Source organism: Gavialis gangeticus, unplaced genomic scaffold (assembly GCF_001723915.1).
Source record: "Gavialis gangeticus isolate Ggan-Ray unplaced genomic scaffold, GavGan_comp1, whole genome shotgun sequence".
NCBI classification, from domain to species: Eukaryota; Metazoa; Chordata; order Crocodylia; family Gavialidae; genus Gavialis; species Gavialis gangeticus.
Window position 1 is genome coordinate 4437951 of NW_017728964.1, and position 14301 is coordinate 4452251.

At 45.3% G+C, this 14301-nt stretch overlaps 1 protein-coding gene across 2 annotated transcripts in view; it reads left to right on the forward strand.

Annotated features, from left to right (window-relative positions):
• The window catches only part of LOC109287167 (TBC1 domain family member 24-like), a 33606-nt gene extending 21930 nt beyond the window's left edge, over positions 1 to 11676 (forward strand). For both annotated transcript variants that reach the window (XM_019502142.1, XM_019502134.1), the window contains 4 exons: positions 2319 to 2382; positions 4800 to 4895; positions 6969 to 7251; positions 8468 to 11676. In XM_019502142.1, coding sequence (XP_019357687.1) covers positions 2319 to 2382; positions 4800 to 4895; positions 6969 to 7251; positions 8468 to 8613 — 589 coding nt within the window. In that variant the 3' untranslated portion in view covers positions 8614 to 11676. The remainder of the gene's footprint in view (positions 1 to 2318; positions 2383 to 4799; positions 4896 to 6968; positions 7252 to 8467) is intronic.
• Positions 11677 to 14301: the final 2625 nt, after the last annotated feature.

Consider the following 14301-nt stretch of genomic DNA (forward strand, 5'->3'; position numbering starts at 1 on the left):
CCCAGGGGAACCGAAGACCTGGCTGGCTGGCTGCCCATGGCTGCTGCTGCTACATCAAAGACTCCCCAGGAGACTGCCATCCAGCACCCCCTCTAAGTTGGTGCCCTGCTTGCCCACCTCTAGTTACACTACTAGCCCATGGATTTAAAATGTTAAAACTGTAACCCAAGGGACATCTAATCTTCAACAAGATGGCCCCTGTTTCCACAACGGCAGTGAAAACCCCACAGAAACCCAACAGGGAATGATACAGCACTATCTGCCACAACCCAGAAAAAGTGAAAAGGGGGAAAATGCAAAGTCTGATTAAAAAATATAGGTATGGCTGTGGAGAAAATGGAGTGCAGCACCTTCTGAAAGCCTGCTTAGCGTAAGAGTGGCAGCATGCACTTTCAGTGACTCCATCCATCATTGTTACCCTTATCATCAGTAACCACCACAGGTCTGTGCCGTGTGTGTTGCATATTGGGCTCAGTAATTCCAGTAGCCAAACAGATCCTTGAACCTTTGATCTTGCAGTTCATGATAGTGTTTCCTGACCAATGGCATACACGTCTAAGTGCTCCGTTCTTTCCCCCTCTCCTCCCAGTTCTGCTGACATTGAGATTATCTTGTTTTCTTCTCTACTGGAACAGCTGCACTTCCAGGTTAGCTTCATGGTTTGGGGAGAGCTCCCAGAATAGAGGCTCCTTTGACTGGTCCTGGGTTTGATGGTACTCCGCTTGTGACCTTAACCTCTGAATGGCAGCTTTCACATATGAAAAATAGGAGTGGCTATGCTCACTCCTTACAAGGGTGTTTCAAATGTTTGTAAAGTGCTAATGATTGACAATGTGATTCTAAGTGTAGACAGAGCTCCCTAATGCTGTATCCTTCTAGCCAACCTGAGACTCTATAGTCCATCAACAAGATTAAATGCAGTTTTCCTGAACTATAAGCAGGGCAGGACGTGCTGAGGGCACCAGGCATTTTATTTATTGTTTATTTATTAGATTTATGTACTGCCCTTCCCAGCAAAGTTCCTGGCCATTTACAAGAAGAGAGTAAAACAGCTTATAGAACAAGGGAATGTACAAGAAAACAAAACAAGAGAACAAAACTACCAAGCAAGCAGGGGTGAGTCTCCAAGAGCACATAACTCCTATGCTCCAGACTCTGCATTGGCTTCCAGTAACTTTCTGGGCACAGTTCAAGGTGATGATTTTGACCTATCAGGCACTAAATGGTCAGGGCCCTAAGTACGTAGGGGACTGCCTTCTCCCTTTTGCCTCATCATGATCCAGAAGCATAGCAGGGCAGCTCTATCTCAAGGTTACAAAGGCATGAATGATGGTGGCCAGATCTGAATCTGAAAGAAAGCCCTCTTACCAGGTGGAGTTGATAAAAGGCCTTATAGCGACCACCACCACCTGGAGATCTACTTCTGGAGAGGACGCAGGAGCACCCCATGGTTGCAATAGTGAGCAACAATGGGAGGCTGAGCCCCATTTAATGATAGGTGCTCCAATCTCACAAGTCAAGCAGTCTGCCCTCCACCACTGTAAGGGATCATTAGGCTGTAGCCAGTCAGTTCAAGTGGATTGCGCTAGATCAGGGGTTTCCTGGAGTGTAAGCCAGGGTCCACCAGATAGCAGTCCTAGTCCAGGATAGCAAGCTGAGTTTGAGATGAGGTCCTCATCAGGGTACACCACTAATGCAGCCCAGGAGGTCCAAGACAAAAAACAGGAGCAAGTAGATTTCATAGATTTCATAGACATTAGGACTGGAAGGGACCTTGCAAGATCATCGGGTCCAGCCCTCTGCCCCAGGGGCAGGAAGTCAGCTGGGGCCACATAATCCCAGCAAGATAATCATCCAAGTATTTCTTAAAGGTATCCAGAGTAGGTGCTTGCACCACTTCTGGGGGGAGTCTATTCCAGACTCTGGAGACTTGGACGGTAAAGAAGTTTTTCCTTATGTCCAGTCTAAAACGGTCTTCCAGCAGTTTGTGACCATTAGACCTTGGAACTGCTCTAACCGGATAATGTATATTAACCTATTTGGACAATTGCCTGCCCTATCAAGAGATCTGAGAATTACCAGCCAATAAAAAAGATCATATTCTAATGCTTGAAGGATTGCATCAAAGGAGCACTCACGGAGAGTTGATACATCAGCCAGTAATGGGTCTTTATAAATATACTGCCCCGGTACTGTAAAAAGGAACATGGCAACCTTATGGGCTCTCTACTGAGTGCCCTAGTGTAACTATCAAATCAGGTAGGTCTCTCCTCAGTTTGAAGCTCACATCAATCGGTTTACTTTGCTCATCTCTGCAGGTTTTATTCATGCTGTGAAGGTTACGAACCAACAGTACTGCTCCTAAAAACAACACGGGAGGAAGTAAGTACCGTATTATCCAAACACAGAAGAGTACTATGAGGAGATTCAGATTGGTCCAAGAGAGAAATGAATATGTAGGCAGATATGTTCTACACCCTGATTTTCTAACCAGGGTTGCTGCCGGATCCTTTGAAGGGTGCCACAAGGTATGAGGAGATAAGTAGATAAGCTAAGTAGAAAAATGCAGGTTCAGGCTTGTCCCGGCCTGAACAATCCCCCGACTCCTACTGCCCTGCCCCTCTGCTGGGAGGTAAGCACTATAATATGTACATTCATTTTTGAAATTGGGTGCTACTTAAATCCCAAATGTCATGAAGGGGGGAGCTTGAGTCCAGTGAAGGGTGTAGTTTAATCATGAGATGACAAAGGCTTGGATTACAGCAGCCGTCTCCACATCAGAAAATATATATATAGAACCAAACCTGGTTTCACTTTATGCATCTAAGTGCCTTTTATTTATATAGGTGCCCTAGGCTCTGGATCCTGCCTCAGTGGCTTTTAAGTACTTAACATTTAATATTTTTGGATAAAATAGATAAATAGTAGCAGGGTATCTTCTGTACTACTAGGAGCAGGGGCCAGAGTCTGAGCCCAAGGGTCCCCTTCCTTTCAGGGCAATATTTATGTCACTGAGCCACACTTTCAATGGCTTACTTTCCTCATAGCCCAATATATCTTCCCCCAGCTTCCATCCATGAAGCCTATAGACACAGGGCCCAATTCATCCCTGTGCTGCAGCATCTTTACAGTAGCACTGTGGAAAAAAAGCCATTCTCTATCAAGTAAATTCCTTGATCCTGGTGGAAATCAGTGGATGGTTTTGGTGATTAATAAGGAAGAAAATGGATCTGTGGAGAAGGACATTTTCTCCAATGAACGTGTCCCTCTTTGATTTCAGTAACAGCCACACCAGAGAAAGAAAAGAAAAATAGAGATGTCTTCCTTAACATCTGAAAGTGGTAAAATATGTGCAAAAACAAAAAGCAGGCATCTTCCCAGGGACTTTTCAGAGCAGTTCATAAATCCATACTTTATCTCTGCACCCTTGGTCAAATGGTAGAAAGATGATACTGTAAATCTCTCGGGCATCCAAAAGATTTATCAGCCAACTGGTACAGGTTTCCCAGGATCTGACCCTCTATCTTGACAATGGGATAAGCAGTTTGCTTCCTTCCAGTGCCTTGTCTAGACAAGACAAAGGTAGTTTATAAAACCATGCTAGCCACAGTTTTAATTAACACACATTTTAGCATGTAGGGTTTCATAGCTTCAAAAAGATATTATCATGTCATGGTCAAATCAAGATCATCAACTCATGGCTTGACAAAACCAGAAAAATGATAAAGATCTGCTAGCACATTTTGAAGGCATAAAATCCTTTCCATGCTCCTGTTAAAAAATGTTGTAATGCAATGTATTTGTTTTAGTTTAATGTAATGCATTTGTTAGAAAAATAACCACCTTTCACCTGAGGCTTTTATATAGACAAATAAGTATTCCCCAAATTTGCCTGCAGGCAAACCTGAAGCATTTGCACAAGAGAAATGAAAAAAGCAATGGGTCAAACCCACATATGGTATAAACCAGATTAGTTGCAATAATATGGATGGAGCTTGCTGATGTGATCAGCCTGTACAGCTGTTGATCTAGTCTACGATACAGTTTAAATCATTCTGAAAAGTCATTCCATAAAAAATAGAAATCCATCGTGGATTTCCTCAGTTATTCCTATTTTCAGTAACACAAAATCAAATCTGCTCAAAAGTTTTATTTTATTTTATTTTTGTTTGTTTCTATCCAAAAACTCATCTTGGCAGCTGGGAATCAAGCCAGGTTCTTTTCTTCTCACATATTACCACCAGCAGGTAGGGCTGTTCAGGCCAAATTAGGTCTTTAGTTACTCCAGAACAACACTGCTGTTTTCCAGTTCTGCCCTCAGTGGCCCCTGAGGCAGTCCTGTTGCCCTCGGGTGGAACAGATGGGAATGCAGTTAACAATCCTGCTGATGCATGAAGAGGAACGGGGTCCAACCCCTGTACATGGGCGCACATCATCATACTAACGGAGCAAAAAGCAGCAGAAACAGCCTAGTCACTATGGCCCTGGGCACACAGAGCGGGGCAGATCAACTAAGTAAGAAGCAGCTGTTAAGTATCCTTTCAGCGTAGACCTGATGGGCACAATTCTGCCTTTTGCTCCAAACCAGGAATCCCAGTTCTGATAGTCTACTTTCAGAATTCCCACATGTGGCCCAAATCTGGGTAACCAAATAAGTGTGCATGTGTAAATCAAAGGTTGCCACTCCTCCAACACTGCATCTTCCTAGCCTGTGATTTCTGTTGTTTAACCTTGTTGATGCTTTCCCTGCTGTGCTGATTCACTGACAACTAAATTGTTCTTCATCTGCCCTCCTTAAGGTGTGTGGTGCGTTTCTCTCTTCTGACTGGAATGAAAGGAAAAGGAGTGGGGGTACGTCCAGCTTTTTTGGCACAGGGGAATGCTTTGTTTTTAGCGTAAGTCTTACTCTATTTCCCACCTTATTTATTTATCATTTATCTTATTTATAGTTTGTGTGTTTTAAGATTTACGGTAATTTGCTTTCACCTCTCGTATAACTCTCACTGTGGCAGTTAACTACCAAAGCATACAGCCAGCAGGTACTATCACTGCTTCCTTCACACAGCTCCACTAGTGTCCCTTGCCTCTGACAGGAAAAATACAAAAGAACAGAGAAATTGTTGTGTCGGATGAGAACAGAGGTCCATCAGGTCCCAGTGTCTATCGGGTCTTCAAGTCAAGGTGCATTAAGCCTTGTAGTGCAATGTAGAGTTTAATCCGGGGGTGTCAAACTCACTTTGGGCCCCGGGCTGGATTTGGACTGCAGGGGCTCCTCCCAGGCTAGATCCATGGGACAATGTCTGGGGGGCAGTATTGGTACAGGTCAGGCAGCAGCATGCGTTTCAAGGCGTGGGACTACACAGAGGCACATTTGTGGGGTGCACAGCCAGGAGCATGCATCCCTGAGGAACCAGGGGCATGGAGCAGTGTGGAGATCTGGCTGAGCTGCAGCAAGGAGCCAGGGGCATGCAGTGGTGCAGGTTCAGGTTTGTCCAGAGCTCCACACCACTGCATGCCCTCAGTAGACATGCCCCTGGCTCTGCACTGGCCAAATATGACTCCATGCCACTGCAGGCCCCCTGGAGTCACAGTGCCGCATGCCCCAGCACAGTCAACACACCAGAGTTCAGTACCACTGGGCAGTGGCAGAGCTAGGGGCATGCGGCTACACGGAGTTGTGTTTGGGAAGCACAGAGCCGGGGCCATGCATCCTCAAGGAGCTGGCAAAGTGCAGCGGCATGGAGCTCTGGCCAAACACAGCTCCGCACCGCTGCACACCCCTGGATCCGTGCCACTGCCCAGCAGCAGAACTCTGGCCGGTCAGCAGTGCCAGGGGCATGCCACAGCACAGAGCTGAGGGTGTGCACCAGTAGTGCACCAGACTACCAGTTAGCCAGATGCAATCCGTGAGCCATATATTTGACATCCCTGGTTTAATCTGGGGGGGTTGGAGCAGATTCAGCCCTGTCAGGATTTATCATCCCTTCCAAAGACAGTGTCATAATTACAGGGCTAGCAATACCCTTCCCTATTCTGAACATGCCTTCTCAGCAATCAGGCCTGCATCCCTTCATTTCTCTTGGCAAGAAATCACATAATTTTACCACTCTTATATCAGGCTGTGAACCAGAGCACCCCCTGGATCTGCCATGATCACCCAACCAGACTCACTGCATTCAATACTTATGGTTCTTCCATTTGAAAATCTGTGGTCAGTGGTGTATCAAGAGACCAAACAGCCTTCTTAAGCCAAAATATTGTTTAAACTTTACAGAAGGAAGAAAGCATAACATAAAAGAAAAAGAATATTAAAAGAATCATTTACGCTCTCACCTATCTTACTTAAGTCCTGTCCCTCTGTGATAAAAGCCTAGGAAGACCTAGTTTCTTCAAATCCTCCAGTGGGGGTTGGTGGCTATGAGAATAGCATCTCCGCAGTATCTGTCTGTCTTTGCTTTTTATTCACCCATATGTCCTTTGTCTTGATTTCTGGAGCATAAACTCCAGTCTCTTGACAAACTGGTCCAATGAGCTCAGTGGGGAGTTGGAGGCAGAACAGCAAAGCAAATGACTTTTGTGTTGTTCTTTCTCTATCAGTATGGGATGGCTATCTGAAGCCACTGTACTCTTCATACAATAATCCCCCTTAAAACAGTTAGACAAGCATACAGAATACACAATATTCATAAATTATTACCAAGCAGTCTCATCTCTTCCATGATATCTCCAGACCTAGAGCAGTTTCGATACAGCAAGGAGACTACCCCATGGGAGAGCCTGCAGAGCGGTAGCCATAATGCTCCATTGGTGGAGTTTGGCCCTGTTAACTCCTGCTGAATAGCCATCATTTATGGACTTACCTCTGATATCCACAGAAACAACCAAACACCCAGACCCAGTTAATATCATTTGGCAGGAAGGTATTCAAAGGATATGCTGCAGTGCTCATGTGTTGCCTTGTTTTATAGGTGTGCCCTGAAATGGAGAGATATGAATGGGTGTTCATCAAGAAACCAGAGCTGACCAAGGCAGTCCCTCGTTCACCCCGCCAGCGTTCATCTTCTCTCTCCTCCCCCACTGACATCTCGTCTTCCCCTAATGGCCACATGGCCAGTTCAAGCCACCTCTCAGTGCCAGTTCTGCAGAGAGGAAAGGTTCGCCTTTCTCCATTTTTGGCAATAAGACACTTCCTGCTGCCTTCAAAAACAGCTTCCATGTTCATGTCTGGGACTCAGGAAGGAATCATTATTGGTAACTATGCTATTAATGAGTATCCTCACATTCTCAGAAAAAAAGAGTGCTATCCTAGCCCAAAAGCACTCCAGCCCAAACTCTAACTTACATATGTCCACTCAGAGGGTGGTATGGTACTGAACAGCCTCAAGGTGCTTTCTTTGAATGCTCCAGAGAACACAGAGGGAAGGTATGTGTGAAAACCTGATCTTCTCTCTGTAGCTGGCCAGCTCTGTTGCCTGATGCTATCAATAGAGAATGGTGAGGTGCAGTCATGGGCCCACATCCTCTCTGCTTTGCATAATTTGTACCTTTAGGGCTGCCAGAGTGTGTAGTCACTCATTCTGGGGTACCACAAGCCTTGTGACTGTGCCTGGGACTTATGAAGGCACTTACTGGCTGCAATATCCCTGTCCAAATGGCAGCTGGAGTTTACCACTTTATATTTTTTACAAAAAAGTATCAGGAAGAAACCAAGGTAGGAAGTCCATTAGTGACTTAATAATGAGCCCTAACTGTGCATGAGGAGTTACACCATAGCTTACAGAGTTGCAAATTAAATCTTTGAGACCTAGTGCCATTCAACTGATTCACAAGTATTACATCAGAAATAAGCAGAACTAATTGTCTCGGCAATACAAAGCTCTTCCATTTCAGATAAAGGAGAATTTGCATTAGCTGTTAGCAACAGCAAGATGCTATTGCTGCAAAGGCAGCTAGGGAGCAGTGAGAGGCAGACACAAAGCACAAGCAGGGCATCTTAAAGTAATGCTCAGCCTGTAGCGTGCCCTACAGTTGGGAAAGAATGAACTTCCCCAAACTGTACCTCTGTTTCATTCCCCAAGCAATCAGATGCAGAAATGAAATTGAGGTCAAGTGCAATGTCTGTGAAAACAAGATTTTTAAAATCTCCATCCAATTTAATAATTTAGGTCCAACTACTTGAGCAATCTCCAATATTGTCTGTATTGCAGTCTGTTGTCCCATGAGGTAACTCTTGAGAAGCTGTTGCATGAGAAGTAGACAGTGACTTCCAGTTTGGCATAGAAAGGTAATGGACCAGATAAGATGAAGGCCTCTTCTACTTCCAGCTGGATAGCACAGTCAAGAAGAAATAAAACTAAGTAGGAACTGAGACATGAGTGGGATGATTGGGATTCTTTTGAGATCAGCCCCTCTATTTACCTAATAACCTGAGAGCAGATCCCCAACAATCCTTCTCATTCTTCTACAGGAGGTGGAGGAGGCCAAGCTCTGTGCATTGATGCTGACCTGCTTCATGGAAGGACAGAGCACTGTGAGACATTTGACAACCCTCCGCTCTGCGAAGAGAACTTCCAGGTGCAGCTCCTCGAAGTCTGGGGTTTTCAGAATGCCTAAATTACTGCTGAAATTGCTCCTGCCGGCCCCATATTAATCAATGAAAGATTCATCACCACCAGAGGGTGCATGACTGGTTGACTCCAAAGGCCTGACTGTCATAGAGGAAGTCCCCACATGATGGCAGCCTGCATTTCTCTTGCTGCTTTTTTACCCCACTGCTAGCCATTCTCCATATTTTCCATCTTCATCATAATGGACAGTGATGATGACTAGGAATGAGGGAAATAAAGCTCCACAGTACAACCTGTTGTTACAGGTACTGCCTTGCTATGAATGTATGATAATAACTCAGCCCCAAAATGTTTTCACACAGTTCAGATTAAACCCCCAATTTTCTGGAGTTTGGAAAAATGAGCTAATTTGCATATTTTCTTGTGCTTCTCTGAAGAGAAATAACATAGCAAAGGCAGACCTTGGGGGACGTTCAGGCAAGCTGAAATCCAATCTATAAAACTTTCTAAGACTGACTTGTAAGGTTTCCATCCTGGTACCAAGTCCAAAATGATTATAACTGGGAACAGATCCACTATAGTCTTTGAAGGTCACCAGACAGTGTGTGCAGTGACAAGTTAGTTATCCTGTAATATGGTACACAAGTGGCTTTCATGTGCAGCTACCCATTTTAGCAAAGTAGTTTTGACAGTTACCACCAGAGCCAATTATCTGCACTATTTTTGAAAATGCAGCAAATTCTGGGCAGATTGCAAGCAGTAGTATAACTAGGGGTGGGCAAGGAGGCCACAAGCCCCCGGCATTGCTTTAGGGTAGGGCTTGCTGGAACCAAGGCGGGGGGGTGGGGCTAGGATTGAAGCAGCTAGGCTGCTAGTCCAGAAGCTGCAGGCTGGGACTGGTGGAGACGGGCTAGGAATTGGACATTGATGTCAAGGAGGCTCTTGGGTGCTTGACAGATAAGTGCTGAGCATGAAAGAAGAAGCAAGAGATGAAGGCGGAGGGGCACACCCTTGCTGCAGAATTAGGGATTTTATTTCTTTACTCACCCTGGTATTCAGCAGCACCTTTGTGGGGGCAGCTGAGAGATCTAACACATTAGCTGAGAGGACCTGCCAGGACCCTAAAACAGCCTTGGCTCCAGTCTGGTCTCTTTCCCCTGTCTGCAGGAGCTGGAGGTCCCACAGCTGTCAGGACCCAAGAGCCTCTTGCTCTCACCCCCTGGGTCCTGACACCACCCATGGGCACTGTACCGTTCCCTCTACCCCTGCTTCACAACCAACTTTGCTCAGAAGCAAAAGAGCTTGCCATGCCTCTGAATGCAAAGTCTTCAGATGCTCCATAGACTCTGCTCCAGCCTAAATACATATAACTATGTAGTTGTGCCTCTGCACCATGTGTGGAAAAAGGCAGGTGATGTATCCCTAGAACACATAGCTAGTGTTGAGCCACCTTGGTAGGAAAAAGTAGTAGAACTCTGGAAGTAACAGTTTCCCTCTAAGTGAATATGTTTTGCTTGCAATTTCTGGAGGCCCCAGGATGGTCAGCAGTTTTAATATGGTCAAGACATTTGAGTAAAGGATTTGTCACAGAGACAAGATCCTCTCCATCCTAGAAATGGGGCTTCCAGGATCCAAGCTGAGGCCTGTTAGTGGACCAATACAACAGAGCTTGCCCAGGTTTACACCTGTTTTGAAAATGGAGAGAAAGCACTTTTCTCTTGAATGTCAAGCATAGCACTAAACTCATCTGAGATATGCAAATCCACAATATGTATTTAAACTTTTCTAAGTAAACTAGCATAACATAGTATTGTAAACCTTCCTTATCGTGGGGCTTGTACTAAACTGAAGAGGTGTTTTCAGAGCAGTGTCGGTATCTTAAGAATCTAAATAGTTAGAACATCTGGCAGTCTAATCTATCCTGTCATTAGTTATCCAACATTAGAACAATAAAAAATTAATCATTTGTAAAGATGAACTATAAATATGTAAACTATGATAAGTCCAATGTAATAGTGAATGTGTTTTTTAATCCCTATAAAAATCATTTAGTTGGCAGAATGAAAACATGCTTTCAAAGTCCAAATATATTTTTCATTTAAAGTTTTATTTTAACGGCACTCATTCTCTCCTGTTATAAAGAGCAGACATGGCTTCCTCCAAGGAGATAATTCTAGAAATGCTAGGTGAATATGGGTCAAAGAGAGAAGAGTCCTGTACCCACACAGTCATCTATGCAGACGTTCAAATCATTAGCAATAACTTGTGGTCTTCAAAGTACATCTGGTAAGATAAGATGTGAAGTCTGTATTTCTGCTCTTTTACATCAGTTTTGTTTTACTGTTAGTCTAATAAAGCTATTGATACATGAACAGGTTTAATTCATAGAAGGCATAAACCTGGAACCAGAATCAGGACCATGGTGTTGTATATATAGTGATGTGCTTAGACATCATTTTCCTACACACATGCTTAGCAGAACCTAAACAGGGGCCTGGGGGCTTGCCAGAGCTCATTGCATTGGGATCACCCTTTCCCATAAGCTCCCCATTTTGTTGTTTCATGAGCTCTGCCAGTCATAAAAGTGAAGGGCAGAGTTGTTCTTTCATGCCCTGAATTTGGCCAATAAATTCCTGTTTTGAATGTGAGGAGTTCTGCTAAGTCCTGGCCAATATTTGCCCCTTCCTAAGGCTATATACTGAACCAGACAGATTTTCTGGGTGAAATTGCTAAGCAGAGGGATACACTTATCTTACCAGATGCATTCTTTCCCTAGGTCTGAGTATCTTGCCTCTTTCTATGGAAATCCCAAGACCTCCAAACTCATAGGGCTGAGGAATGTAAAGCTTTTCTTATGTTGCAGCCTGTGTTTCTCTAGCCTTTGTGTAGCTTTTGGATCAATACTCAGGGTATTTTATTGTAAAGGACAAGTGGTTCTCATCTAAAGTAGTTAAAATACTGGACACATGGGACCATACTATAAACTTCTTGCTGTCTTTGCTGCAGTGGCAAAACTTGTGAACTTTTGTGTTGCTTTACGTGCAGTATAACTTATCTTCTAACTTCAGCTGAAAATCACAATGAAATATGAGGTCCGGTAATTGCTGGTAATCCAATGAGTTGTCACTAATTTTTAAAACCAGTGTTAAAGTTTCTTCTTTGTACTTTTATTCTTTTTTCTGCATAAAGTTCATAACAATTAAGAAAAGAAACATTAAGTAGAGAAAGCAGTGAAGGCACAAAGTTCTAGCAATAGAGTAGACTGATATCTTTTATCTCATCTTGTTGCTGCTTGAATACAGTTTAGGTCAATAGAGGCTGAACTTTAGTGCATTCTGATGGCTGTTTTATGCCGTATGTGAAATGAACCAGTAGACAGAGGAACCATGTCCCCAAAAATAGAATCTTAGAAAATTCGGGTCATCCTGTCCAACCCCCTGGTCAAAGCAGGACCATCCCCAACTAGATCGTTCCAGCCAAGGCTTTGTCAAGCTCTGAAAAAACCTCCAAAGATGCAGATTCCACCACTTCTCTAGGTAACCAGTTCAAGTGGTTCACCACACTCCTAGTGAGAATGTTTTTCCTAATATTGAACCTAAACCTCCCTTGCTGCAACTTGAGACCATTGCTCCTTGTTCTGTCACCTGTCACCACTGAAAACAGTCTGGCTCCATCCTTTTTGGAAGCACCCTTTAAGTAGTTGAAGGTTGCTATCAAATACCCCCTCAGTCTTCTCTTCTGCAGGCTAAATAAACCCAGTTCCCTCAGCCTCTCCTCATAAGTCTTGTGCCCTACCCCCAAACCATTTTCACTGCTCTCTGCTGGACTCTCTTCAATTTGTCCACATCCTTTGTATAGTGGGGGGCTGTGCCAGGGCAGTGTGTGTGCCTGCCACTTTAAAGCCCTGGAGCTGGCAGCTGGCAGGTGCCTGATGAAGGCAGCCATTTGGGGATTAGGGGCTGCCCATATAAACAGCGCAGTTCCTCTGCCTAGAGGCTAGTCAACAATACTGCCTAGCCAGAGGGCTGCTGATATCATCTGAAGGTAAGGGAGGAGCTGTAGGGGAAGGATAGGAGGCTCCTGGTCCTGGGCATGACCTAAAACTGCACCCTGTTGGGAGTGGGTGGCTTGGTGGGGCTCTCAGTAGTGCAGGAGCCCCCAAGAAATGCCAGGCCAGTGATCACCCTGGTGAAAGGTGGGTTGGGGTGCCTTAACTTCTAGCCTCCACTACTGGGTGGGTAACCCCTCTGTTTGTAGAGCCTGGAGGGCAGACCCCAGGAGAGAAAGAGAGGGGCTAGAGACTTGGACCTGATCAAGAGAGTACCCTTGACTGGTCCATGCTGGGGCCAGGACCAGGATGGTCAAAAGGGCCAGGGGCCCACCATGAGGGATACCCAAGAGCTGAGGGCCTGACCTCCTGACTGGCCTGGAGGTGGGCCAGGGCTGGTAGCCAAAGGTCCCGGGGGACTACACCCGAGAGGGGAAAAATAGTTTCAGAGAGCTTGGTAGCTGAATGAAGGCAGGGTAGGCTGCCTGAATGAAGGGATCTTGGAGGGGTCCTGATTAGAGAAGTCTGGGGTCCAGTGTGGGGCCAGTGATAATGAGAACACCTAGATGCCATCTGCGAGGCTTGGGCTGCAGTGTAGGGGAGGAATGGAGCTGCAGATGGTGCCCCCTGGCATTGTGGCAGTAAATGGACAGCCTCCTGCTAATTAACATCCATTAATTAATTAAGATCAAGGCATGGTGGGCGAGAATGCGGGTGGTTAGCCCAGGAACAGGTGGGTGGGCCACTCTGAGAATGGCCCAAGTGGGCCCCCTGTTACAAGGGCCCAAAACTGGACACACTACTCCAGATGTGGCTTCACTAGTGCAGAATAGAGCAAAATAATTACTTCCTTTGATCTGTTGGCAACACTCCTACTAATGCAGCCCAGTATGCTGTTAGCCTTATTGGCAACAAGGGCACACTGCTGACTTATCCCTCTTATTGTCCACTGTAACCCTCTGCTCCTTTTGCAGAGCTGCTGTGCTTAGCCAGTCAGTCCCCAGGCGGTAGCAGTGCTTGGGATTCTTCCATAGTAAGTGCAAGACTTTGCACTTGTCCTTATTGAACCTCCAGAGATTTCTTTTGGCTCAGCCCTCCAATTTGTCTAGGTCACTCTGAATCCTAGCCATACCCTCTAGTGTTGTTGTTATCTGCGAACTCGCTGAGGGTACAATCCATCCCATCTTCCAAATCATTAATGAAGATATTGAACAAAACCAGCTACAGGACCAAGTCCTGGGACACTCCGCTTGATGCTGGCTACCAGCTAGACATTGAGCCATTGACTACTACCCACTGAACCCAACAGCCAGCTTTCTATCCACTCCATGTTTTTTCTGGGGACTGAGGTGAGGCTGACTTGTCTGTAGTTCCCTGGATCTTCCTTCCTCCCATTCTTAAAATGGACACTATATATTTGCCCTTTTCTAAGCATCCAGGATATCCCCTGATCACCGTGAGTTGTCAAAGATGAAGGCCACCAGCTCTGCAATCACATCGGCCAACACCCTCAGCACCCTTGGGTGCATCACATCTGGCCCCATGGACTTGTACATGTCCAGCTTTTCTAAATGGTCCCTAACCTGTTCTTTCCACTGAGGGCTGCTTGCCTCCTCCCCAAACTGTGCTGCCTGGTGCAGTAGTCTGGGAGCTGACCTTGCCTGTGAAAGCCAAGGTAAAGTCATT